The following is a 26486-nucleotide window of genomic DNA, read 5'->3' on the forward strand; positions in this document are numbered from 1 at the left end:
AAAATAGCTATTGCATGGGAAGAAGAAACAAAATTTCATATTTTTGAGTTACATTTTGTTTTGCATGTACTGTACATTTAGCCAGGCGACTCGGCTTTGTGGCTGGTATTCCTTTTGGTGAATTTCATCTATAGACATCATCGTGGCTAAATCATCTGCACAATTAATGACATTTCCAACAGTTTCATCTGTACTTTGTGCTTCATTAGCAAATCTTTGCATGCTAACATGCTAAACCAAGAAGTTAACATGTTAAACCTGCTAAACATCAGCATGTTAGCATATTAATGTGATTATGTTAGCATGCAGATGGTACCATTTAGCTTTAGAAAAAAAACTAATTACAGCCCCAAATGAAGCAGTTAGCATGTCTGTATACTCTTCTTAAGCCCCTTTCACATATGCACTACAAACCTGATATTATTTAACCAGCGGGGCATGTATGTGTGATAATTAATATACAATTTAGCCGGACCAGATATCAAAACGGAATTTGCCATGCTAGCCCCCTAGTACAAAGATGGGTAATCGTAGAGTGGGTTATGTGTAGATACAGCCACTTATTATCTGTTGTAGCCTATCCGCAGAGTTGAATGTGGCAAATGATGTTTATATCATGCGGCGGCAAACAGCGGAGCCAAACAAACCGTTTATTGTTAGGAACTGCAAGAGACCCTGTTATTTGTAACCAAATTAAGAACTGGCTACGTCGGCGTGGCTCAATTGGTGTCATGTACTCCGCCCTGCATATTCTACCCAGGCACCCCCCTTGCCTAAACTCTCACCATACACCATGCTGTGCCATACACCTCAACTTTCACGCATACTTGCTTAATAATCATTTACTTCAAAGTGATTTATGGACTATTTTCTTCATTTTATTTAATCATCTCTTCATTATTCATCTTGTTAGATGTCCTATGATAAAACGTCTCCAGATGCAAGGAGAGGCAGGCTGTTAGAGCTTTTGATCAGGTGCTTTAATTTGTAAATTGTCTTAAAAAGAGACACACCCACTCATGCATATACATCTCTATATCAGAGCACGCAAAAACATGCACACATTTGCTGTAGTGAGATTAATTATGGTCATGGCTGACTGAAAAGGCTCATTCCTCATTGGGAATGCAATGTGCATAGAAGACGTTGGAGGTATTAGTGTGTGTGTGTGTGTGTGTGTGTGTGTGTGTGTGTGTGTGTGTGTGTGTGTGTGTGTGTGTGTGTGTGTGTGTGTTGCCCTTGGGCAAGCTGTCTTTCTGATGCCACGCAGCTCTTAATGCACAGCACAAAGGGCAATAGGTAATTAATATGCAATACACACTAGTGTGTGTGTGTGTGTGTGTGTTTGTGTGTGTGTGTGTGTGTGTGTGTGTGTGTGTGTGTGAGGTTAATACGTAATTAATATGCATCACACACTGGCATCCCAGGCAATTAAGCATCCAGCGGTGTCCGTTGATGCTTCTTAACGAGCGTCCTCTTTAATTGGAAACATTTCATTGTAAACATGTTGATTTATATGACTGGCTGTCGTTTGGTGGGATTAGAGGGAGTAAGTGATTAAGGCAGAGGGAGAGAGATGTACTCGAAAGGGGGGAGAGGGTATACAACTGAAATGAAAGTTAAGGGCTCCATACTGTGAACCAACAGAACTGGTTTTGGTTTTTAATTAATTTATATGGGTATACTGTACACACAGTAAGGATTCAAATTATTAAAATAAGTTCCTTAAGCACAAATGTAATAAAAATCACAGGATAAAAGGAACAATATCTACACATCTTCTGAAGACATGACTAGTGCAAGTTGGTTAGTTGGCCAATTGATGTGTGAAATGTGCTTTAAATTGTGGAAAATAGAAAATTGTCTGCAATGATAGCCTTTTCCATGCACAAAGAAGCAATACCAAAATGAATAAATAATCAATACAAAATTCATGCTTTCAAAGTACAGATACAAAATGCAGTCAAAATATCAAAAGTACTTATCATGTACCACCAATATAGTGTAATATTAGCTTGTTACTTATGCAATGGCATGTAAGCAGCATTTGGATGTTGAAGCTTGGCATGATAGCGGAGCTATATGGAGTTACGGGCACAGTGGGCACAGTGGGCACACAGGGCACACAGGGCGCTTAGAAAGGCAACAGACTGTCTTCAGCACTCATTCCTAAACTGTACAGGTACACTGTCCACCAAATTTGACCACTGACAACCTGAAATAGACGTGGAAATGTTCCTTTATCAGGAGGTGAAACTCTTCAGTCTTATCTCATATTGCAAATGTTCACAATAAATAGTTTAGTAAAACATGTTAGATTTAATGAGCAAGGTTTCTGCATGTAACGCTCAAAAAATGCATATGACTCAATACAGACCCCATGTACAAAGACTATGAATTCAGCTAGTTGTCCAATAAATGTGAAGTTTAGTGGAGTAAAGATATAAAGTAGTATAGACTAGACATAACTAAGTTATTAGTAGTATTACTGTAGTCACGTACCACTTCTGAATATCAAACAGAACTTCACAGACAAATGGCTCACACTATTTGTTGTACGTGGAATCCATTTATATTTCCATAGTTCCTGTCACTCTTCCAATTGTACACACGTTCAGCAGGATTGACATGAAAGTAAACATTAACAGAAGAAACACAAAAAAATGGTAAGACTGAGTTCCAATACAATGCCCATGTTGTTAACCGATAGTATTGTGAACCAATAAACCAAGTGGGGAAACACAGTAAATATCCTCTTCCTGTATTTGTCCCACAGCGAGCTACTGGCCTAAAGGAACATAAACACAGCGCGTGTGCGTGTGTGTGTGTGTGTGTGTGTGTGTGCGTTTGTGTGCGTTTGTGTGTGTGTGTGTGTGTGTGTGTGTGTGTGTATGAATGATGGTGTCCTACCTTCACGCATTATTGCTGAATTGCTGTGTGTTTGTGTGTATGTGCCAATGCAGGCTCATATTTGTGCATGCCTGTGTGTGAACACAAACAAAAGCCAGATGATAATACTATAATAATATACAATCATGTCAATGGGGTTTTCCTGTCTTTTGGGTGGCAGAGGAGCTCATTGTTCAGCACCCATTTATTCTCAGGCCACAGGCCGACACCAAGAGGTCAAGCAGGTCAAAATAGCCTTTGGACATGAATCAATTTATTGCCCCAGTCAAAGTCTAGTGGGGGATATTAACCATAAGCAATACATCATAATGTCAAATCAAGTGTCAGGTTATGCTGAATAACAATGACAGGAGACTACATATTATATTACTATTTCAGCATTTTCATTCACTTGATAAATGTACTTCCCAGCAATGGACTAACAACTGTGAACACAAACTGCAAGCACCCACAGATTAAGCGTACAAGGGTCAGGAACTCGGCGTCATTACAATACTCCGGAGACGTGCGGAAGGTCAGGTCAGATATATGTGCAGAATGCATGTGCATTAAATTGGTTGTTAGTTAAAAACATTTGTTTTGACCCATTTAAATACAAGTATGAATAACATTTGAGTTTCAGTGTGCACATGTTTGTTATGTTTTATCTTAAATTTGCAGATAAACATGTGGTGAGTGAATACCTTAAATTCGCAAGATGCTGTATGTTCTTTAATTCCATTTGTAGGACAATGTGTTTATATGAATTTTTTGCATTACCAGGCCTCTCAAGTGTCAGGCATTGAGCGTGACAATCACGGCCTTTGTTCATGCACTCCCGTCACACAGTATTTCTCACACAGAGATACAATTTATAATATGTTGCAGTGCAGTAGCGCCACTCTCACTATGGAACCTGCAGGAATAAATCATGTCTCCTCTGGAGTTCAGTCGAGCTGCCACTAACCAAAAAAGCATAGTTTTAATGTTTTTAATGTTTAACGTCCCCCCAGCATCTGCATTAGAAATGAATAGCCATGCTTGGATATCTTTTACACTGGCTGTACATTTGTAAATGTCTTCATTCATTCATTCATCTTCAACCGCTTATCCCTGTCGGGGTCGCGGGGGGCTGGAGCCGATCCCAGCTCACATCGGGCGTGCGGCGGGGTACACCCTGGACAGGACGCCAGTCCATCGCAGGGCACATAGAGATGTACAGAGACAGACAACCATTCACACCTACGGGCAATTTTAAGGGGTCATCAATTAACCTAACACGTGCATGTCTTTGGACTGTGGGAGGACAAAATTTCACAACTTTTTCTTAAAAGTGAAGAGAGTACCTTTCAGGGGTACAAAACATGTATCTCTAACTCTATAATCGCATTATCTGCAGAGTTACGTTAGCACTGAGATACAAAAACTCTGCTCCATCTCAATCTAGAGTCCCTTTCCCATTGTACAAATCCGACTAATATCTGGCTTTTCTTCTTCAGTGGCAAAATAAAAATCATTCGTAAGACAAATTAAGTAGTGATGGAACCTGGGAGGACATGCTAATTTTCACCCCTTTTTCTCCTCAATGCAACGGACTTGACACCTCCATCAGTAACTTTGGCGAATATTTGTCTGTTAAATCAGCCACAAATTCTCTCTGTCTCTGAGCAAGCAGCGCTGGAACATAATTCAAAATGAGTTGAGAAGATTAAAAGAGAGACTGAAAAGTAACAAAGATAAGTAACAACTGTGACATTTCTACTGGCCTACCTTTTGCTTTCTAGTGTTTACTAACCTTGTTTTCTGGTACATTTACGTTGAACGCAACACACCAAAAACAAAAACAAACAAAAACATACTTGCCTACTGAAATTGGAAAGGACTCTATAGCTTATTTTTAGCGGGTTTTCCCGCCAGAGTAAGTTTGCATGTGTTTCAACTTCACCGTCAACTCCTCAGATTTCTAGAGAGGGTGCAAGGAAAACTAATGTCAACAACGTGTAACAGCCGATATACTGTAAATGGTTTGTTAAACGTTTGGGAAACTCATCGCCTGACCTAAATGCATCAGAAGTGTCCACAACTACAAGTCTATCCAGTCCTATGGGCCACCGCTGACTGGGACTCTGGAGACAACCAGGCTTGCATGGAAAGAAACTGGCTCTGCTGAATGAAGCATTTTATTAATATTTCACCAACTGCAGGAATGTGTGTGTTTTTGTGAGAACATTGTGGCTGGCCCACATTCCTTCAAAGAGGGGTTTCAGGGTTTAGAATTGGTTTAAGGGGTAGAGTAAGAATTATGTTTAGGTAAGGTTAATGCAAATAGGGATAGACACCGAGTTAAATTTGGTTACGGCTGGAGATGGGGGTTAGGCGATGCACCGAGTGAATAAGGGTCCTCACAAGTATAAAAACGTGACTATGTGTGCATGTTAGAAGGGGGAAGGGTAAAAAGGGGGGAAGCACTTCTGGGAAAGTCAGTTTACCCAACAAGCACTCAGAAGGCACTTTAGTTGTCATGCCAGCATCACCACGTTGAGATGATGGGCTTATGGAGCAGGGACTGGGAGGGAAGATGGGGGGGGGGGGGGGGGGGGGAGAGAGAGAGAGAGATGCAGGTGGAGAGGACTGAGTGAGAGTGTAGTAAAATAAGCCAGAAGCAGCTTCCAATTGAACAGGATCTTGAAAAGATGAATGGTGGCTCTTTGGCAATAAATCCAGTCGATTCATATTTCAAAAGATGATGGAATAAAAAAAAAAAAAAGGCTTCCTGCCACTCCCAACTTTTTGCTCCATCATTCACTCTCTTGAGCAACTCAGGGATGAGTAAGGCTTTGTGAATACTGAGATGAAACAATTTAAAAAAAGACATAGACATGCAATAGATACAGATGAGCAAATATCAAACTTGTGATGCCATTCAGAGTCCGAGTCCTGATCAAAAATTATCAACTGCAAGGTGAAACTGCACTCTTGCATCCATGGCAGTGGACTCATTTACACAGGCATCAAGTATACTGTAGATGATAGCTAAATGAGAAGAATAATTAAAACAATTATTACCTTTCTTCCATGTCTCACAGCAATTCCCTCCAAAGTCCCACCCGCTTTCCCCTGCCTGACGTCTGACACTCCCCCGCTACGTGCAGAGAAATGCTGGGTTTGAGTGCAACAGGAAGTCGAAGTAAAGTACACTGTAATGCCTGTCAAAGTGGAACCTTCTACTACATAGGAGAACTACCTACCCCAAATTCACTAGTAGGAGGTTCCCATTTCACAGTGATATTTCAGTGCACTTTGCCTAGTTGGAGGTCTGAAAATTCAGACTTTCCATGACACTTGAACGCAGCATGAGCAGCGCAAATGAAACAGAGCATCGGATGACAGGCAGGAAGCTCAGCAAATCATTTTATTTGATTGGTCAGACTTTTGTCAGAAATATTAATGAGTTTTAACACCTGGTAGATTTCTTTAGTGTGCTATACACTTATTAGGGGCATTTTAAGATTAGAAAAGATAAGTGTAAAAATGCCAGAAATGTAGGAATTGCTTTGAGAAATCCAGACAATATTTAAATATTTCCACTGTAATTTTTTACTGTGAATGCCATATTTTCTTTTAATAAAAAAGGTAAAGGAAAATAAATACATTGGTTTTCTTTTGGTTTTGAATCTGTTAGTGGACGATGAGTCTTAGTAAATCCCTATTGAGATGGGCCAAATTGACACAAATATAAAAATAATCACATAAATATAGAGTATAACAAAGAGGCATTGAGCCTCAGATCCTTATCAGCACATATGGGAAATCATATTGAAATGGCAGATGCTGCCATGTATCTCTGTGTTATGCAAGCTACTGTAATATCCTTGTCACCATCAACCACAAGACCCGAGCTGCAAGTGGGAGCCACTCGTTCGCTTTCCTATAATTCCCCTGAGGGAGAAGGCAGAAAGCTTCCTCACATTACTACGTCAGTGAGACGGTTTCTGATGGCAGCACCACCACCGTGACCAGATCGAGTTTGACATATGCTGCAGTGACGTCTGACAGGCAGGCAAACACGGAGGAACATCAGGGGGAGCCCTGACACTGAAACAAAGGATTGTCAAGGGAAATCCAGCTCTACCCACGACCACTTAGACGACTCTTGCAGAATGAAATACTTTGTGGGTTTTCATTATTCTAGCAGTGAGTGGCAGCTCATCATTCTATACAATTCTTTTAATTGATGATACTATCAGTCGTCCTCTTTTCTATTCGTGTTCCTAATCTTCTGTCGTCCTTTTTCCTCTCCACTGCCTACCCTCCCCCCCCGACGCCGCTGCCCATCTTATACCTCCAAGTCTTTTCTTCTGTCACTTGAATTCAGTGCAGCCTGAATCCATACATCACAAAGCTGTCATTCCCAGGAATCCATTCTGTCTTTATTCCATCTGTCCAACATCTAGTTAAGACATTATCCCACTATTCCAACCCAACATAGAATTCAGCCCTTATTCCATCATTCCAGTGCGTCACTTAGCCCTTTTACTATAATTACAGCATTTCACTCAGCTCATATGTCATTATTTAATCACTCATAAAACCCTTCTTTCAGCCAACACACCAATTCAATCTTTAATCTATCATTTCAACATTTTGTATCATCCTTTATTCTATTACAGCAACATTCTTTCTAGGGGTGGGGATCTTTAGGTAAGGCACAATTCAATTAAACTCAGAGGGCAAGAATATCATTTTAAAAGGATTATTTACCCATTGTTAAGTGCTTCGATACACTAGCTTTAAAGCCAAGGTGTGCTGGTCGAACTGTATCCTTCTGCGCTGCTCATGCTCAGCCATCCGCACCAAAAAATAAGAAGTAGCCTGGCTTAGAGCTTAAACGCATGACACATCTGTTACATTTCACAAATTGGTTTAGCTGTAAGAAACAAACATTCTGGCCTTACAAAATTGTTACAGGCGATAATTATGTCGAAAATTATGTCCTAACAAAAGATAATCAAGATGGATGCGCAAAGAGAATTGAGAAATGACAGAAATTGGCTGAGGATAATGTACGGGATAATATGAATGACCAGGTTTCTTATATTCCATGCAAATATCACATCATGAATGTGATCCAAACCATTCAGCACTCCATACCACAGCTCTTATTTCATGAACCCAACATTCAATCCAATGTTCCATTCAGCCATTATTCCCACATTCCTTCTAGCATTCATTCAGCCAAAATCACATCTGCGAGGCTAAACTCAATCTACAATCACCCCCCCCGTCCTCGTCATCCATCTGCCCACTTCTATCCTCAGTTATCCTTTCTCTATCGCAATCACCCCTGAAACAACACTCATCCATCTCTCTGTCTTTCTGCCCTCACACCCTGTGGTGACAAACCTTCGATTTATCTTGTGTCCTCTTGTTTTGCCATCATTTCTCCTCTCTGTAATCCTCCCATCCTTCTGCCTACCCAACCATCAATCCATCTACCCACGGATGCACTGCCCTCCTCCCCCATCATGTCTCCTCAGTCTTGCTGGGCTGACAGTGCTGCAGGCTATCACCAATTATCCCAGCTAAAGTTGTGCCTACATCTATGAATCTCACACAACCACATACCATATCTATAGATGTCATCTGACACAATATCATATATCTCTGGTACAACGCATCTTACCACAGGCTTTATATGTAAATAAATCTACATTCTATGAATCTTTCATTCTTGCTACACTGATATATAAAGTCTAAAAATGAACACATATATGGGAATATACAGTACATCTACTGTATATATCTATTAGGGGTGGAACGGTTCACAAAATCCACTGTTTGGTTCATATCAAGGTTTTCGGGTCACGGTTTTTCGGTTTGGTTCGCTTGTTTTTTTCTATTCCTTTTAGATTCTAAAAATACCATGTATCAGATCTGTAGCCTAATAATTTAAATACATGTAATCAGATATTCTTAAGGACATGTCATGCAATCATGCAAAGACTGAAATAATGAGGGAGCTTGTTTAGGGATTACTGTAACAATCTTAAATGAAAGTGAAGTGAGATTTTGAAACAGTAGGAGAGACATTGCTACATTTACACGTGTATATATTTAGTTGGCAAAAAGGTAAACAATTGTTTGCCTTCTAGGTAAGAATATAAACACTTTTACATTATCAAATCTTGGAAAAAATGAAGAAAATTGGCTTTCTTTCGCTAAAATATGCACAAACAGCAATCCCTGAACTGACTGAAATAGGCTACATCAGGGTTATTCAATTCATTAGGAATTGAGCCCAGTTGATGAAAATGATCCAAAATGAGTGGCTGTAAAAATATGAGCATCACATTAATGGATATTGTAAAACAATACAGTGACATAGGAGTACATACAGTATATTGTCTTTATTTTATCAATGTAAATAGTCATGCATCACATTAATGGATATTGTAAAACAATACAGTTACATAGGAGTACGTACAGTATATTGTATTTATTTTATCAATGTAAATATTAGTCATGACCTCAAAGTGCAACAAGCTTGTCATAAAACAATCCTTGTTAAATGAACAAACCTGTGAACCAGAGGTTTTCACTCAAGTATTGGATTAAAGTACAAGTTTAAGGCTCTTTTACTTTTACTTGAGTATTTTATTTACATGCTACGTTATACTACTTTACAAATCAGTGGTAATATTCTACTTTTTACTGCACTACATTTATCTGATTACTTCAGTTACTAGTTACTTTACCAGGCTTACAAGCACATATGAAACATTAGTTAATTCATCAAAAACTGGGCTGACAAAAATGAACGTAACATAAATGTAGAGTAGCATGATTCTTCTGAAAATGCCTTCTCAACTTAAACTCTTTACACACCGATATGGCTGCAGAGTAAACACAGAACTAAAACTTCTGTCCATTCTCTGGTGAACTGATGGTTTTCTGTGACAACTTTTCTTTTTTTCAGAGTAGAAAGAAACATTGATGTGGTGATTTAACCACGGATTTGACCAGACAGAAACAAACAAACAGAGCGGAGCTTGGTGAGCTGTTGCCATGAGGATTCAGAAACCCCACGAAAAAGAGCGTAGCGGGAGTGTGCGTAGCGTTGTGGCCACGCGCCTACAGGGCGCGCCGGGATTTGACACGCTGAGACGGATACGAGAGAGGACAGCGGTCATGAAGGCTTACGCTACGTTGCAGCTCATAAACCGAAGGGTACACACGTGTCCCGAACCGTGACATGCGTACCGAACGGGATGGATGTTTTAAATAAACCGTTCCACCCCTTATATCTATATCTATATGACAGGTATGGCTCAGAGGTAGAGCGGGTAGTCCCCCATATGAAAGATCGGCGACCTCATACCCCGGCTCATCTGGTCCTCATGTCGAAGTGTCCTTGGGGATGACACTGAACCCAAAATTGCTCCGCGTGCTGCCCATGTGTGTGTGAATGTGGCTTGAACGATTAGATTAGATGATGGGCAGGTATCCTCTGTGTGAATGTGACAAGTAGTGTAAAAAGCACCTCAACAGCACATGAACTCAAATTTCTCTGAAAATGTTATCTGAAATACCTGTGGGAATATGTTTTAAATACATCAACTTGATTGATTGATGATTTCACATACTGTACATACAGCAGATATCATGGTATATTGAGATAAAGTCCTTCATCCATAGAACGCGATACAAGAAAGAGGCACATGTCAAAACAATTGACAAGATAAGTCTGTCTTTTATATTTTTCTATATTGTTTCTATAGCAATGTCAAGAAACTAATTTGCAGATGCTCTCCACCTTCCACTAAAGTTTGTAACAAAATGAGAAAATCCTCAGTACTTTTCATTTCTAAAGTATTTGTTTCACACAGGACTATACAAATGTGCTATAAATAATAAATATATAAAAATATATTACAGACTATTTAATAATAAATAAGCAGAAAACATACTATACCATGATAAATAAATATCTAACTATATATATTGGGATAGAAGATTTTGGCTGCATTGCTCAACCCTAATGGATTGGATTTATAATGGATGGAATTATATAGCGCCTTTCTCAGTACTCAAGGCGCTTTATAGAGTCCAGGTTCCAGTCATTCACATAGACCTACATAGTGGTGGCAAACAGTAGTCACAGATGCCCTGGGGCAGACGCTGGGCCCCTCCAACCACCTCCTCAAACATACTGCAGTCATACACATACACAGGAGGTAAGGTGGGTTAAGTGTCTTGCCCAAGGACACAACGACCGTGACACAAGTAGAGCAGGGCAGGGATCCCTTCAGACATTGGCCGACCCACTCTACCAACTGCGCCACAGCTGACCCCTAGGATGTCATATGAACAAATAACAAAAAAGACAAAATAATCAAACACAGAGGTTGGACAATAGCAGAGCAAACAATGCAAATCTAACGATGAATTCCTGTACAGATGTTACAATACAGTCATAACATTTTGTCCAGAGTTCTTCAGTATTTCCCCACTGGGGAAACCCTTTACACCCCTTGAATGTTTTCCATAAATACAGATGCACTACAGCTTTACAGTCATACACATTTTAAACATATGTGTGTATGTGTGAGAGTGAAAGAACAGGAAGGTAAATATGACAGAATTGGATTGTTGATCGAGAAAGATGGACATATCTTTAGAGGGGGGAAGGAGTGGGAAGTGGAATGAGAGGCACTGCCAAGAGTGTAAAAGACAAGAAAGTGCTGATGTAGGTGTCAGCAATAAAGATGAATAGAAAGAGGGATGGATGGAGAGGCAATGAATGATCGGCAGTAACAAAGTGAAAGAAAGAAAGGGGGAAAACGGGAAAGAGGGACAGATATGGGGAAAGAAGAAAGTTGGGTATACTGTAGACAGAGAGCAAATGAGTGCGACAACGAATAAGAGATGTGAGAATGAAAAAGACAAAGAGGGAGAAAGAGCCGTCTGTAACGAGTTCTGTCCTACATTCACAAAGGCTGCATTAAATCATGCTCTACTAGGCAGCACATGCAGCTAATAAAGCCACTATCCACACATTTTCTCTCACATTGTTCTGTACTCTGACCTACAACCCAATGAATTACATACTACAGTAAGACAAACATGCTTGCAGCGCTAACTGAAAAGGCTACAAAATGATATGTGGTTATTAACAAGGCTGCATGTTTTGTGTACAGCTCTATCCTTTTGAAAAACATTCACCAAGAGGGCAAAGTAGACATAATAGAGTGGAGGGGCAGGTTCTCAAACTCAGATCGGCAGTCATTCAGAACTTTTACATCTGAAAAAAGGTAACCAGAAAGCATCTCCCCAAACAGAAAAGACACTGAATACATAACTCTTCGCAGTATGGCGTCCAAGGCACTCTTTCTACATCTCAGAAACAGAATTCTACACTTTATACTCTGATGTGAGTGAGTGGAACACACATGAAAAAGTGTTTGCTAAAGCAGTGAACACATATGGTTACAAATCTAAGGGAGAGGAAATCCTGCCATGTTTCTCTCTGTGGACAATTTCAAAGGCAGTCAGTCTCATCTGCATGCGAAACTGTAGTGAAAATTTAAAACATTTCCTGGCTTAATTTATTGCTGGGAGTGTGTTCTATTCTGACAGCTTACTGTTAAATTTGTTTACCATCTTTTTTTTATCATGATACAAAAGAAAAAAAAGCAGACTTTCTGTGAGTATGGGAGATGTTTTTCTTCTAAAACGTTGAACCAATGGGACAAAATTTCCATATCTCATAACTCCATCTTCATGGAATGCAAAACATCCTGGAACTCATTAAAATAAAAAGCAATTAATCCTTCTGCAACTTTGTTCTGTTGCAAGAGGACAGGAAAACTGTCAGCTTCTTGCAATACATGGCGGCAGGGTCAGATTTGATCACAGGGTCATCAAACTATCACCACTTTTTGAATAGGGGTACAAAGGGAATGCCACTCTGTGTCTGTCTCTTAAGCTCGCTCTACACCAGAAAATACTCAGTTGTAGTTTTTTTTTCCATCTATGTCTCATGAAACAAAAAAACTGTTTTCAATCTTCGCTGCTGCCCACTACCACTCCATACAGACACAAACCACTTCTGTGTCTCACACATCTTTTTTTTCTTCGGAACACATTTCAAACCAACTTTGAACCTTGTGAAAAATAATATTTAGCAATAATATTAGCAATAGCAATATAATATTTAGTTTTCTGCATGGTGTTTTTGGAAACATAAAAAAGTATAACAAATACACTTATAAATGATTCATTTCAATGTACAGGATATCTCCCCTGTGTTAACTTAGTGTATGTGCTTGATTTCAGTGCTAATAAAACAAACCTTTCTAAAACTGCACCACAATGTGCATATGCACATAAAGGTATTGCATATGCAGCTGACATGCTGCTGGAGCAATGCGGCTGATGTGTGGTAAATAATGTATTACTGTTGGCACCATCAAAGTTTGTTCCTTTTACTTCAAAGAACCAATACTAAGAGTCTACAGCCCCACTAGCGGCTCTGTGAAGCTGTGCAGACATTACTTAATGCTAATGTCAGCATGCTCAAGCTCATAATGACATTAATGCACTGCCAGAGTGTATCAGATACCATAGTCCAAATCTTAGTTTAGCATGTTAGCAAGCTAATATATATAAATTATTAGCACTAAACACGGAGCACAGGACAGCTAAGGTTGATGGAAATGTTACTAACGGCAAGTACTTTGTCATAAACTAAAGTATTGGACAAATAAAAACAATTCTGACATGATGATGACACTAGATGCCACATTGAAGCAATTGCCAAAGCTATAACAATTCATCCTGAGGGAGACGTGAACATCTGTACCAAAGTACATGATGATCGATACCGCAGTTTTAGATACAGATATAGATAGTTCAGTCTAAAACACAAATGTCAACTCCATAGTGGCGGTAGACCATCAACCTCATTAGGATTCATCCTCTGGGGAGCTTTAATATCTGTTCAAATTTCATGCAAATCTATCTAATAGGTGATGAGATATTTCAGTCAGGAGAAGGTGGGTGCTTAGACCAGTCAGTCTTTCTGTTGCCATCCCTAGAGGGGGACAAGTCTCGCCTTGTGTTAAGTTTCTCAAGGGATGGGAAAGGGCCATCTTCGCAGTTCAAGGGAGAAGGATGTTTCAAATGATTGAATTGTAAAAATATGTTTAACCACTGTGGAGATAATGTCTAAAGTCAAGAAAACTGTCTTAGCTATAAGCTGAAGGTGGGTAATTTGTAACATATTGACTGAGGGTCCAAAACATTCTTGAAAACAAAAAACCCCATTGAAAGGTCTCCTTAATGAGTCATACTAAGAAGATATTGAACTGAGGAACATAGAAGCCTGGGAATATACTGTAGATAGCCCCCAACTAGAACCATGCTGCTAGCAAGCTAAGAATTGGGAACAACAAAACTGTAGACAACAGTGTTAGCAATAGCATGACAGCAACTAAACACTTTGCCTGTAATGTGTAAAGATAAAAGCCCACTGCCCAAAAAGTCACCGGATTACATTGTTTTTGAATAAAACTATTGTACATGTAATGGAATTCTGAATATTCTGGCTAATTCTGTTCACACATTTCTATTGTTGGACAATTGGAAATTTCCCTTTTGAATACAATATTCATTCTATAGACAGACATCCTCAAATATTTTCCTTTCCAAAACTGCACAAATTTAGTTGATTTTTTTCAACACTTATGACTATAGTCTGTTGTTACTTGGCACTGATATAAACAGTACATAATGGATTTTCATGTAATAGGCTACTGCTGAACCTTGTAGACTTGTCTTCCACAGATCTCAGTCAGTGTAACTGTACAGTCTGTGGCAGTATGACTCCAGGCAAGCCAGTGGCACACTGACAGCTATTTCCTAATGATCTCCCCACAGAGACTCTATGTCTGACAAAGTTAAGCCAAAGATGGTGTGCACTCTGTTACACTTACTATGTTTCACCTTTTGATCAAAATGAACTGATAGCCAAGAAGAGAGGGGCTGGTTCTAAAAGGTCATGATTTACTTCTAGAGGCGTTGTGTGATGAACCTCCAACCAGCCAGTGTCTTCATACAGGCTTTGTGGCACAGGAATAATATTGAATATATAATGTGTGCATATATTATTACTTAAGCCATAGCTGATTGATATGATTTTAAGCTACAAGCCAACTGTCCTTTTTTCAGTACAGCTGACAATGCATTGTTTTGTGCAATGGAGCAGGTTCATATAGTTTGGATTTAATATACAGCACATGCACACTCACTCATACAGATGTGCAAAAAAAAACAACCCAAAAGATAATGGTCTGCATGCACTGTTGAAGAGGTAGCCATTTGTAATTGAGCATTTTAGAGCAATCCTTTAGTTCATCGCTTGAGACTGACACTAGATTGGTAGGGCATTGTGTGAAAAGATTAAATGCTCAAGAACTTGCCAAATGATTGCATATTTCAATGTTTTGTACTGCACAACTTCATAAATTTTGCCACCCCACTGACAGCAGCTCTTTGTTGCACAAGTAGATACTACTGTGCCAGTCTTTAAATTGAGTAATTTAAAGAAAAAGGGCAGAGGGAGATTGGAGAGGAGTGAAGGAGAGAATAACAGAGAGGCCCTGGGTGCCCGTGGAAATGGCAGTTAAGGTCGGTGGTGGGAATGTTTGGGCTCGAGTCAGAGCAGAACAGCGGTTCTATGAGAGCAGCAAAGTGCTGCAGGGCTCAGGGGAATACCCTCCACTAAGCTGGAGAAACACACATATGCACAGCAAGAAACACTCTTAGTGAAAAGAATAAAATGTATATGTGCACGCACTCGAGCACACAATACTAAAAACAAACGTGCATGGATATAAAAATAAACCAAGGGATGAAGACTGCAACCCAAAGAAAACACACATGTGCGCCCACAAACTTAAAAAGACGGAAAACAACACACTGGACGAAGTACAACACAGCAAATTCTCATATTTTGGAAGTTGTTTGCTGCTTTTGTTTTACAAATGACTTAAATGACTAACTGACCATCAAAATTATTTCTGCCAAATTTTTCAATTCATCAATGAATTAGCTGTTTTGACAAAACTCCGCACTCCCTCTTACCTTGACAGGATCCGTTGATTTCCTCAAATCCTGGCTGGCACACACACTTCCCGATCGGCACCAGCCATTCTCCCTCCGTGCTGCAATGCATCCTCGGAGGTTCATACAAAGGCAGGGAGTTATTGACGCAGCGGCCGACTACTTCCACCAGCTGCGAAGCCTCTGAGCCTGGGATGGTGCCAGGGAACTCGGCCAAACTCTTCACCAGAAACGGGCAGCGTTTGTAGAAAACACGCACTGAGACTAAAGCAATACAGGCCCCCAAATCCTGAAATGCCAGGTAGAAGCCCTTCTGGGTGAGGGGACCTAAATCACGGACTTCGGTGTTAAGCTTCATCACACGGTCCCCCAGGTCCAGCTCGGTGAAGCTCTCATCAGCTGCAATAGTGTCAATTTTGATGTATCTGCTCTCCTTCATTGCCCTGTCCTCCTCCTCCGTCATCCCTGTTCCATCTCTCATCTCTCCGTACTCCATTTCCTCTTCTCCCCCGTCCGTTTCGTAGTAATACATGTTAAATGTCTCCTTGCAGGTCCCGACCCCACCGGGCAGACTGTTGCAGTCTCTCAGGGTGAACTTGAGCTCGATGAACACCCGCTGAGCGCCCTCGGTCAGGATCCAGTTGGTGTGGAGCCAATTGTTCTGGTTCTGCTCCATGACCCGGCACACTTGATAGGTGTGGATGGGAGCGTAGTCCTCATCTACTTCCCCGATCTCTTCCCACTGAGGCAGAGAAGAGAGGGAGATTAATGGAGAGAGCACAAAAGCATTCTAAAATCATACTCAAGTAATAGTACAAAAGTAGAAAATTGCACTTAAAAGTATCAAAAGTAAAAGTACTCGTTCTACAGCAAACCATCCTCTGTGACTGATGCATCAATGGCTGGGCAACATTTTACAGTATTTAGCTGGTCATGGAGCTGTTTTATTAACTTTATATACACTTAGGAAGTTCAGTCAGTGCCCCAAAGGGTCACAAGATAATTTGAGGGATCATGACATTATGGGTTAGAAAAGAAGAACAAAAGTACAGATACACAAATTTGTATTCATATTTTGGACTTTTTTTGTTGTGAAATAGTAGTAATTCTTTGAGGTTGAATGTTCATTTAAATGAAAATGTTTGCTGAGAAAAAGAAGGGAAATGTCTCTTTGGTGGAAACTTGAAATTTGACAAGCGACCCCAACTAAACAGATTGTGTTTGTACAGGGTCAAGACAAAAAGGCTGGTAAACCTAGATTCTCTAACTCTGTATTGTATTTCATATGGTTGAAATGTTTTGTTTATGCAAGATCCTCATCAGAAAGTTACAATATTTCCCTCTGAAGCACATTAAGGTATAGCACAGTATAAAATGGAAATACTAGTAAGTATGAGTACCTCAAAATTGTACTTGAGTGCAGTAGCTACTTGAATAAATGTGCTTAGTTACTTTCTAACAATTGTGACTGGAATGTGTTGTTAGCATCAAGAAACAAACAGATTTGTATTTTTCTTAGAGACATTCGATCAGATCGTTTCAGATTAATTCAAACTGTTAGTTATGCAGGCACAGTTCTTTAGACAGTTTAGACACCATTTAACACTGGAGAGCTTTTGCTCAATTTTTATTTTGTAGAAAAACATGCTTAATGCATTTCTCAATGTAGGCGTAAAAAAAGAAATCAGTGGCAAAACTGTTATATTTTCACTAGTATCAGGACATTTCAAATAATGCAGATATGTAGAGTGAATTGGAAACCATGAGAATGTAGTAAAAATGAGCTAAAGCAACGTTTTTGAAAGACTGGCGAGGAAATTATAAAGATGGTGTGTATGTGTATGTGTGTACGTGTGTGTGTATGTGTGTACGTGTGTGTGTGTGTGTGTACGTGTGTGTGTGTGTGTGTGTGTGTGTGTGTGTGTGTGTGTGTGTGTGTGTGTGTGGCTAGGTATTGATAGCAGAATAATCCTTATCCCTCTCACCTCATTTCCTCCTATTGCAATAGACAAAAAAGCATGTTGAGTGTTATAGGGTGTACATTCACCATGAACGAGGGGTTCTAGTTCCTGACAATAAGTATCAACATGCACTTAAAGGTGTGTTCTTCTGTGCATACTGTATAGCTATACCTCTGTGTGTAAGTGTGTATGTGTATCCATTTCTGCCTGTGTGCATATATGTAAATTATTCCGTCAGTGTTCAGGCTTGTGTGTGAGTGTCTGCATCCATGCCTGCGTTGGTGTGTCAGACAGCAACATTAATTCCCTCTGCAGGTCCCCTGGGACGTGGCTATTATCTGCATCACTAGCACTCTCCCATGGCTAATACAGGCGCTTCATCATGTCACTGTAATATGGCCAGAGGGACCAGACTATGATCTGGTGTTATAGCTTAATAGCTCATATTAATCAATCTTTGCTGTAGCCGTGGTGTACAACCTTCTGTCTTTGTCTTTTTGCTCTCTTCTCTCTGTCTTGTTCTACATCTGTCTTTTTTTAATTTCTCCCTGCTTTAGTCTGATTTTTCTTTTTGGGGTATCATTCCGTTTCTGAGCCATGTGTAAATGAATGGAGGCATTGTTATTCAATGTCATGTGTGTTGTTAAATGCACAAGCCTCCATGTTGATATGCTTATAATGTATGTTTGTGTTCTTGTGCTTCCATCTTTGAGAGGACCAAGTTGAGGTTTTTAGGTTTACGACTAAATACATTTCTGGAAAGTGAGGACCTGAATTCTTCAAAAGGCTGTTTGAGGGTTGACACTTAGTTCAAGAATAAATGTTAGTGAACACATTAATAACGAGAGTCCTCACAAGTATACTGCAGATGCACAGACAGATATGTGTGTGCTTGTGTGTGCCTGGGTCCCTATCTCTACCAGACTTCAGCCCAGTGAGTCCCAGTGCAGACATTAAGCCTCTTACTGGTTAGATCACACAGATCCACCAGCCTGCTCTGAGCTTTATACAGCTTAACACACACACACCCACACACACACACACACATCATTATTATTGGTAGCCCGGCAGGGAGTTTTACAGATGACCTTCTCTAGTTTTGCATGGATCCAAATGAATTCAGTATCTGTGTAGAAAGCATGGTTGCCATTATTGCCACTTGAAAATTCGCCCACTCTGCAGCTCTGACAGTTGGATTTCTAATGTAAATTGACATGACACTTGCTTAAGCTAACTCTTTCAACTGTGTCATCAAACAATGATGAAGCAGGAGCCATTTGCAAGTAAATACCCTTTGAAAAGAGCATGGGAACCTAAGCTGTTTTCTCTTATGAACTTTTACACATGTAGCACACAACAGGAGATTGTATGTCTCAGATGTGTTCTCACTGGAAATATTACATTTGGTTTAGGCGAGGGGAACTTGGTTAGAACATGCAAGAGGATTGCTTCACAGTCACTTAGTTAGTTCATAATTTGGTCATAGATAACAGAGTCCCTTGCCAATTTAGTTAGACATTTTCATTGGCATCTTCATGTAAATGTCCATGATTTGATTTCGAGCCAGTGGTAGGATAGAAATTCTCCAGGCAATGACCTGCTCCATTCACATATGGACTATTGGAGGTTACACAGACTTGTCAGGGAGCTGACAAGGTAAACTCTGTTTGATGTCCCGCCCAACTGATTCAGACATTTGCTCCTCCGGGAAGTTCTAGAATTTCAGGGTTGCAGATGTGTCAAAGGGGCTACGCATTTCTATTAAAGTTATCAGGGGTTTTACACCTTTGCTTTATAAAAAGGTTCCATGAAATTATATCCATACTTTGTTGATGCATTGCCTTCTCATTGCCTTTACACACCAGGAGTATTTTTATACAATTAATTCACACATTAACACATTTCTGAAACTTTCACACAGAACCCGAATATTACACACGATAAAGCAACGTCATTCTTTTTTAAACAAGATTTTGCATCACAAATATAGGCATGGGGATTATCAAAAGACAACAGGGAAACTCCATAGTCCCATTTAAGACAGCAAATTTTACCAATAAAAGCCCTGGACTGCAAAACGGTTGAGGAGATATGGCAGGCAGAGCCACTACTGGTTTGCAGGCAAGTATTTTGCATATATGTGTCATTTATTTGTCACACCCTTGGTGTGTGATAGCATTGAATGAGCCATCTTAACTATAAAATAAAGGGCTTTTATTTATGTAGAAAAAGAGATTTGGTACAGTAGGCACAGGCATAATGAAGGAATTGTGTAATGAGCATGGTTTTCCAGGAATGAGCTGCTTAATTGGAAGTTTAAGTACATATTCCATGGGATCCTTAAAACTATTGTACATGGTAGGGGGGTATGGGGCCTCCGAGGTCAAACATAGAGCACGGTGCAAGGAGCAGTATACTAACACGGCAGGGTCAGGACCACCCGTACTAATGTGAGACACTGTAGAAACAAGCATGCACTAACAGTGTGCACTTTAAAATTGAACCGTTATGTGCCCTTTTTACAGCAGCTCTAGCAAGGCTTTGCTTCTCTGTCTCTCAATGATTCTGTAAATTAAATGACCATCAATTTGTTTTATAAAGGATATTGAAACAGTGCCCCCACCTTAATTTAATAGACCTCTTCTTAAAAAAGGGTCAGTTCACCCAAATTCCAAGAAAAATTCAATTTTTCCTACTTAAGCCTAGTGGTACAAAGACACTGTGTACCTTTAATTTACTCTATCTGTTTCTGAGATTTCTCCTTGTGTTGCATTCCTTAAAAAAAAAAATACCAGTTCCAAAAACTGTCATGGCTAGATAATACAAGCAGTAAGATTGGCTCTAGTCCGATTTGTGTGAATTGATGCTTTGATGTGAACAATCGAAAAAACAACAGCGAGAACAGGTTCTATTCCAGATAGTGGTACAAGGTCCCAATAATCAGCTGAAAGAGAGGTTAGGAATTATCCCTAACCTCTCTTTCACCTCTGCATTGCCCCTTCTCGGCTGCACTGCCAACACTGATCATCCTTTTAGCTCCTCATTAGTGTGTGTGTTTGTTTTGCTGACTTGTGTGTGTAGGTGTCAGTGAGTGTGTGCCCGTGTGTCAAATCCCTCAGCAGACCCCCTGTGGCTGTGTTGAGTGCCCTCCTGGCTCTGAGTCTATAAAGCAGTCTCCAACTTATTATTACCGCTGACCGTCATGATGCTGTGGTAGAACTGGCGCACACACACACACACACACACACACACACACACACACACACACACACACACACACACACACACACACACACACACACACACACACACACACACACACACACACACACACACACACACACACACACACACACACACACACACACACACACACACACACACACACACACACACACACACACACACACACACACACACACACACACACACACACACACACACACACACACACACACACACACACACACACACACACACACACACACACACACACACACACACACACACACACACACACACACACAATTCACATCATCCATGTCTTTCAGCATTTAAACCCTCCAATGTTACCTAACCAGTGTTTCTAACCTACACTGTTTGACCACTCCCTACCCTTGTTTTCTGCTTCCCTTCCTCCCGTTACACATTTTCAAGCTAATTTCCAGCATTCTTTTATATTCCTCCTCTCCTATCCCATTTTTCCTCTTGCCATCTTCCCTTCATGTTACTGTAATGGGCTTTCTGGAAAAAACAATACATAATGAGCTGTCTGAAAAAAATTATATATAGCATTTGAGCTGCAGTACAACAAATCTGTAAGCAAACACTCCTCAAACTGTTCAGCCACTCCTCCTCCTCATCAGGGACAGACAGTTTAGGACCCTGACACACCAAGCCAACTGTTAATGGCCATTGGGCCTTTGATGGCCTGTGGCTGACTTGCCCAGAGCTTTTGCAGTGTGTTCAGCACATTTGATGTTAGTTTGCTTGTAAGTTTGATCAATTGGACATGCTGAATAAGCAAAAGTAATCAATGAAAGAGAGCTCTCTGAATGACTGTACGACCTAGCAAATTACACCAGTGTAGCAGGGTTTCAACTAATCTTTAGTTGTTCTCCTTTTTTCTTCTTGCACAAACATGTCTGTGACTGTGGGAAAAGTAGGGCTGAATGATAAGCTGACCATCACGCCAATTTCAGTTGAGTTGTCAACTGTATCATTAGGGTACCAGCAGTATTATTACTAACATATATAGACAAATATGTAGACCACAGATAAAGAACTGGGGTTTAATCTACAAAAAGTAATTACAATTAAACTGCAATCTGGTTGCAATTAAAGCTGCAATGATTAGTACATTGGTCGTTGAGAATTAACTGTAGAATGAATTGTTTGGGTCATTTTTTACAGCAAAAATACAAATTATTCACTGGTTGCAGTTTACAAATGTTTGGATTTGTTGCTTTTCTATATAATTGTATTCTATACTTTTGGATTGCGGGCTGTTGTTGACAACTGAAGACATCACTTGGAGAGACCCCCCCCCCCCGATATTTAATGACATTTCATAGAATCACAATTATTCTCCTCTAGTCGTTCAGCCCTGGGTTGAAGCACATGCATGCAAGGAAGATCCAAATGTATCAATCCTACTTTCAATTTTTAGTCGGATATATTCTCAGTCCGTATTCTGTAACAAGCCCATTTTAACAGAGTCACAGGGGTAGGGAACCAGTGGGCTATTTAAGCATGTCCGTCTTTGTGCAAACTCTAAGTTTCTCGAACAGTTTCTTCATGCAGGTTTATAGCGTGGTGCATCAGCTGGCCATTGGCTAAAGTCTTAATTTTTGTTTTATTGTGATTAATCTTTGAATAAAAGAATTGAGGTGATGTAAGGCGACACATAACATTTCATCAGTCAGCCTTTGTTGGTGCTAGGTTTTTTGAGATTGGCTTTGGTTTGTTCGGGCCTCTACAGGCCCAGTGCTCACTAATATTCAGAAAACGTGAAGAAAATGGGAGGTAATGAAGATATGGACAGCAAAACAATCCATATTTTGGGATCCCTCACTTTAATGGCATCTTTCCTACTGTCCCTACAAGATGCTTGCAGAAGCAGCAGATAGAAGCCAATATCAACCAAACTGCATATGATCTACATTCTATACTAATCTACAAACAAGCACTCCTCCAATGCAATGGGAGAAGGAAGTAATGGAGGTATTAGACTGTAAAGGATTGACAGCCAAATAGTTCCAAATGGGCATGAAACCAAAATTCCGTTTTTTCTTATCTTCATTTTTACCTCTTTTGTCCCATTTTTTGTCCAACACTACATTCATTTTTACTGATTTAACACGCCAACTTCCATTAACCAACTGAAATTCCAATTATGATATTTTAAAATACATAATAACTTGTGAATAATGTCAAACATATCTCTAAGAGTCAATCAATTACACTGTATCAACTGTACAGAACTATTTTTTGTCTTTCCTAGACCCTTCTTCAACCTCTGCTGCTGTTTTTCGATACTCTTGTCTCTTTCCCCAGTTTTTCATTGTCTTCCAAATATGCCATGCCATGAGGAATTGCATTCAAGGTCACAAGGAGTCTGGTTACTTTCAAGTTCTCTATAAAACTCTTTGTCCGTCTCGAGCAGTTACTGGGAGAAAAAAAAAAATCGATTCTTAGAAGCATAGCAATTTTACATCTTTGAAAAAAATGTCTGAAACACCCCAACCGCACTTGAGTATACTTTACATCTTAAGAGGCTACCGAACCGGAGGTCAAAGTGCATGAGCCCAGCTACTACAGTATGTGCATTTAACTTGTTTTCATTCTCAACTTGTCACATGTGGACGCTTGTTCAGGAACACTTGGCATCTCCATCTGGTGCTTTTTAGTCAGTCCGGTGTGTCTGCGTTGCATAAACGAGCATAAGCTGCTGAATTATCAACAGCTTAGAGTATTTTGATGGAGCAATATGTTTTTTTTCATTTTTTCTCATTGACAATATGCTTGTTAATAAAAGAAAATGGAAGGAAATCGGTCAGTTTTTTTTAAATGCGAATCATTACATGTTTTAAAAGTAGCAAGATGTCCCACAGTGAGAAAAAAGTCAATCTTGTATAAAAATCAAACATTTTGATGCATCAAGATGCATCGTTAATCATTTTATCATTGCATCGGAGCCCTCTGAATCTTAATTGAGATTCTCACCCATAGAAGCAGCTCTCTATCTCTCTCCAATTATCTCCACCTTTGTCGTACACACCTGCGCTTCTTAAGTCCTTTATAATTTCTGTTTACAATTTCTTGTGTATAAAGAAGGCTGTGTGAAGAAGAGAGAACTCTAAAGCTCAAGGAGCTTGTTATAGTATTCAGTCACAACTAAAGCTCTACAACAAACAAATATGGCCATCTACAATCTGTCTTTACCCTCAAGCTACTTTGTCAGTGTCATGCTGTTCATTGATATGTGACATTTCAGGGTCATCCATCAAATTTCAAACACTTTTTTTATCCCTTATTTCACTCCATCTCAATTTTGCTTAAACACATTTTCGTTTCAAGAACTTTTAAATCCCATTGAAGCCATCGGAGACGAAAGCAGCGAAAAGAAGATGGGGAGATAAAAAGACAAGCAGATGACAAAAATGAGAAGAAAACAGGGATAAGAGTAAAATAAATGTTTGGGGACAAGGAAGAAAGGGAGCTGAGCCTGAAAAAATTGAAGAATGAGAAGAGAGATGATGATGATGGAGATGGAGGAGGACAAAAACAAGGGAAGAAACAAACCATCTGGAACATGCAAAAAAAAAAAAAAAAAAAGTACTTCAGTGCCTCCTCGACATCTTATTTAGCCACAGAAGACTGCTGCTGCCAAGTGAGTATGTGTGAATGTGTGGATGGGGAGGACGTGCGAAAGTATGCTCTAGATTGGGTTCTGTTATATATATGCTGAGCATGATAGGAATAATAATGGTCTACAATGATAACGTCTGTTATTTAAAATGCCTAACAGAGAATACATTATTAATTTTGTCAGACATGTTTGTCATTTCAGTGTGAGACAAGTTTAATAGAATACAATTTATTTTTAATAACCTTCATCTGTAGCTTAATAAAAACATAAGAGCTAATAAGACAGAATGTCCTGACATTGTCTTATCACACATTACCCCCCAACCTGTCCAGCTTTAATGGAAGTATTTATACAGTGGCATTGTGGAAACCACATTATCACATCTTCATTAATATGATTGCGCATATGGCTGCTTTTGTCAGCACTATCTCTCCCATCTACATACAGAGTAGGCTGTGATTTGAATATCCAGAGCTGAGAAAATGCTATGGTCTGCACTATTGGTCCTGCGTGTATAACTGCATGTTTGCCAACAGGAGTTGTGACTATAGGAGAGATTTTTTTGATGGCGATTCAAATTGATGCACCAGTTAATTTCCGTTTAAACAGAATGATCAATCCCCTAGGAGTTAGTGAATTCAGTTTTTACCAGTAAGATATGCAGATTCGGCTGTCGACTACTGTCCGGAATACATTGATACATTTCTTTTTTTTTTAAACAAAATGCATTTTTCATTGAACATTGAAATAAACCGCCATGCCACAAAATAACTATTCCCCCTACTCAAGTCATTCTCTAATTAGTCTTCACCATGGGAAATGGAAACTCAATTCCTGGCATGAGATTAATATTCCATGGCGACTTTCAATATCTTATTCATGAATTCAATTGACCCTGATAATGAACTGAGAGTTCTTGGAAATGAAATGACCGACAACCTTGGTAAAACAAATGAAGAGCCTGTACTTCAGTGCAAAAATAGCAACATCACAATGCACTGTAGCCCTGTGAAACAAACTGAAACTCCACTATGGTCACTGTTTTTCAAAAATCACTTAGGGTTAGGGTAAAATAAGGTTGTGGGTGGGACTGAAATTGAAAGTCTGTTTGTAACATAACTACAGTGAAGCATGGGATAAACAGTGAACAAACATCATACTCACCCCATTCTTAGGATAGGCCACCCATCCTAGGTCCCCCATCACAGAGCGAGAATCCAACAGGTTCACTGTGAAAGATTGAAAACACAGTCTTAAGTATAGACAAAGAACTAATCAAAGTAAAAAAAAAAAAAAGACAACTGAGAAATGGATTTCTGTAACCAAGCTTCTAGAAGTGCACTCATGCTCTGTTCTGCTCCATTCCACTAATGTGACCAATAAATACAATCTTGGATATGTACTCAGCTAATGAAGGTCAATTTGATCCAGGTGCATCACAAAGGCTTATTGATGTGTGTTTCAAATGTCAGTGTTCAGAATTGATGAAGACAGTCTTCATCACAAACTTAGGATTAAAAAACAACTTCTGACCTGCAGAAATATTCACTCCAGATCTGTTCCTCAGACAGTTCTTAAAACCATCCATTATTTCCCAACATGTGTGTCCCTATTATGGGCTGACAGAGTAATGACCATGCATT

General features: G+C 39.7%; 1 protein-coding gene across 1 annotated transcript in view; it reads right to left on the reverse strand.

Annotated features, from left to right (window-relative positions):
* Window positions 1–26486, reverse strand: part of epha5 (EPH receptor A5) — a gene marked incomplete at both ends in the record, with an annotated part of 68881 nt that overhangs the window by 37484 nt on the left and 4911 nt on the right. Inside the window, 2 exon segments of the mRNA XM_083929729.1 lie at window positions 16033–16753; window positions 26008–26072. Coding sequence (XP_083785855.1) covers window positions 16033–16753; window positions 26008–26072 — 786 coding nt within the window.

The sequence above is a fragment of the Echiichthys vipera genome (genome assembly GCF_963691815.1).
Source record: "Echiichthys vipera genome assembly, chromosome: 16".
NCBI classification, from domain to species: Eukaryota; Metazoa; Chordata; class Actinopteri; order Perciformes; family Trachinidae; genus Echiichthys; species Echiichthys vipera.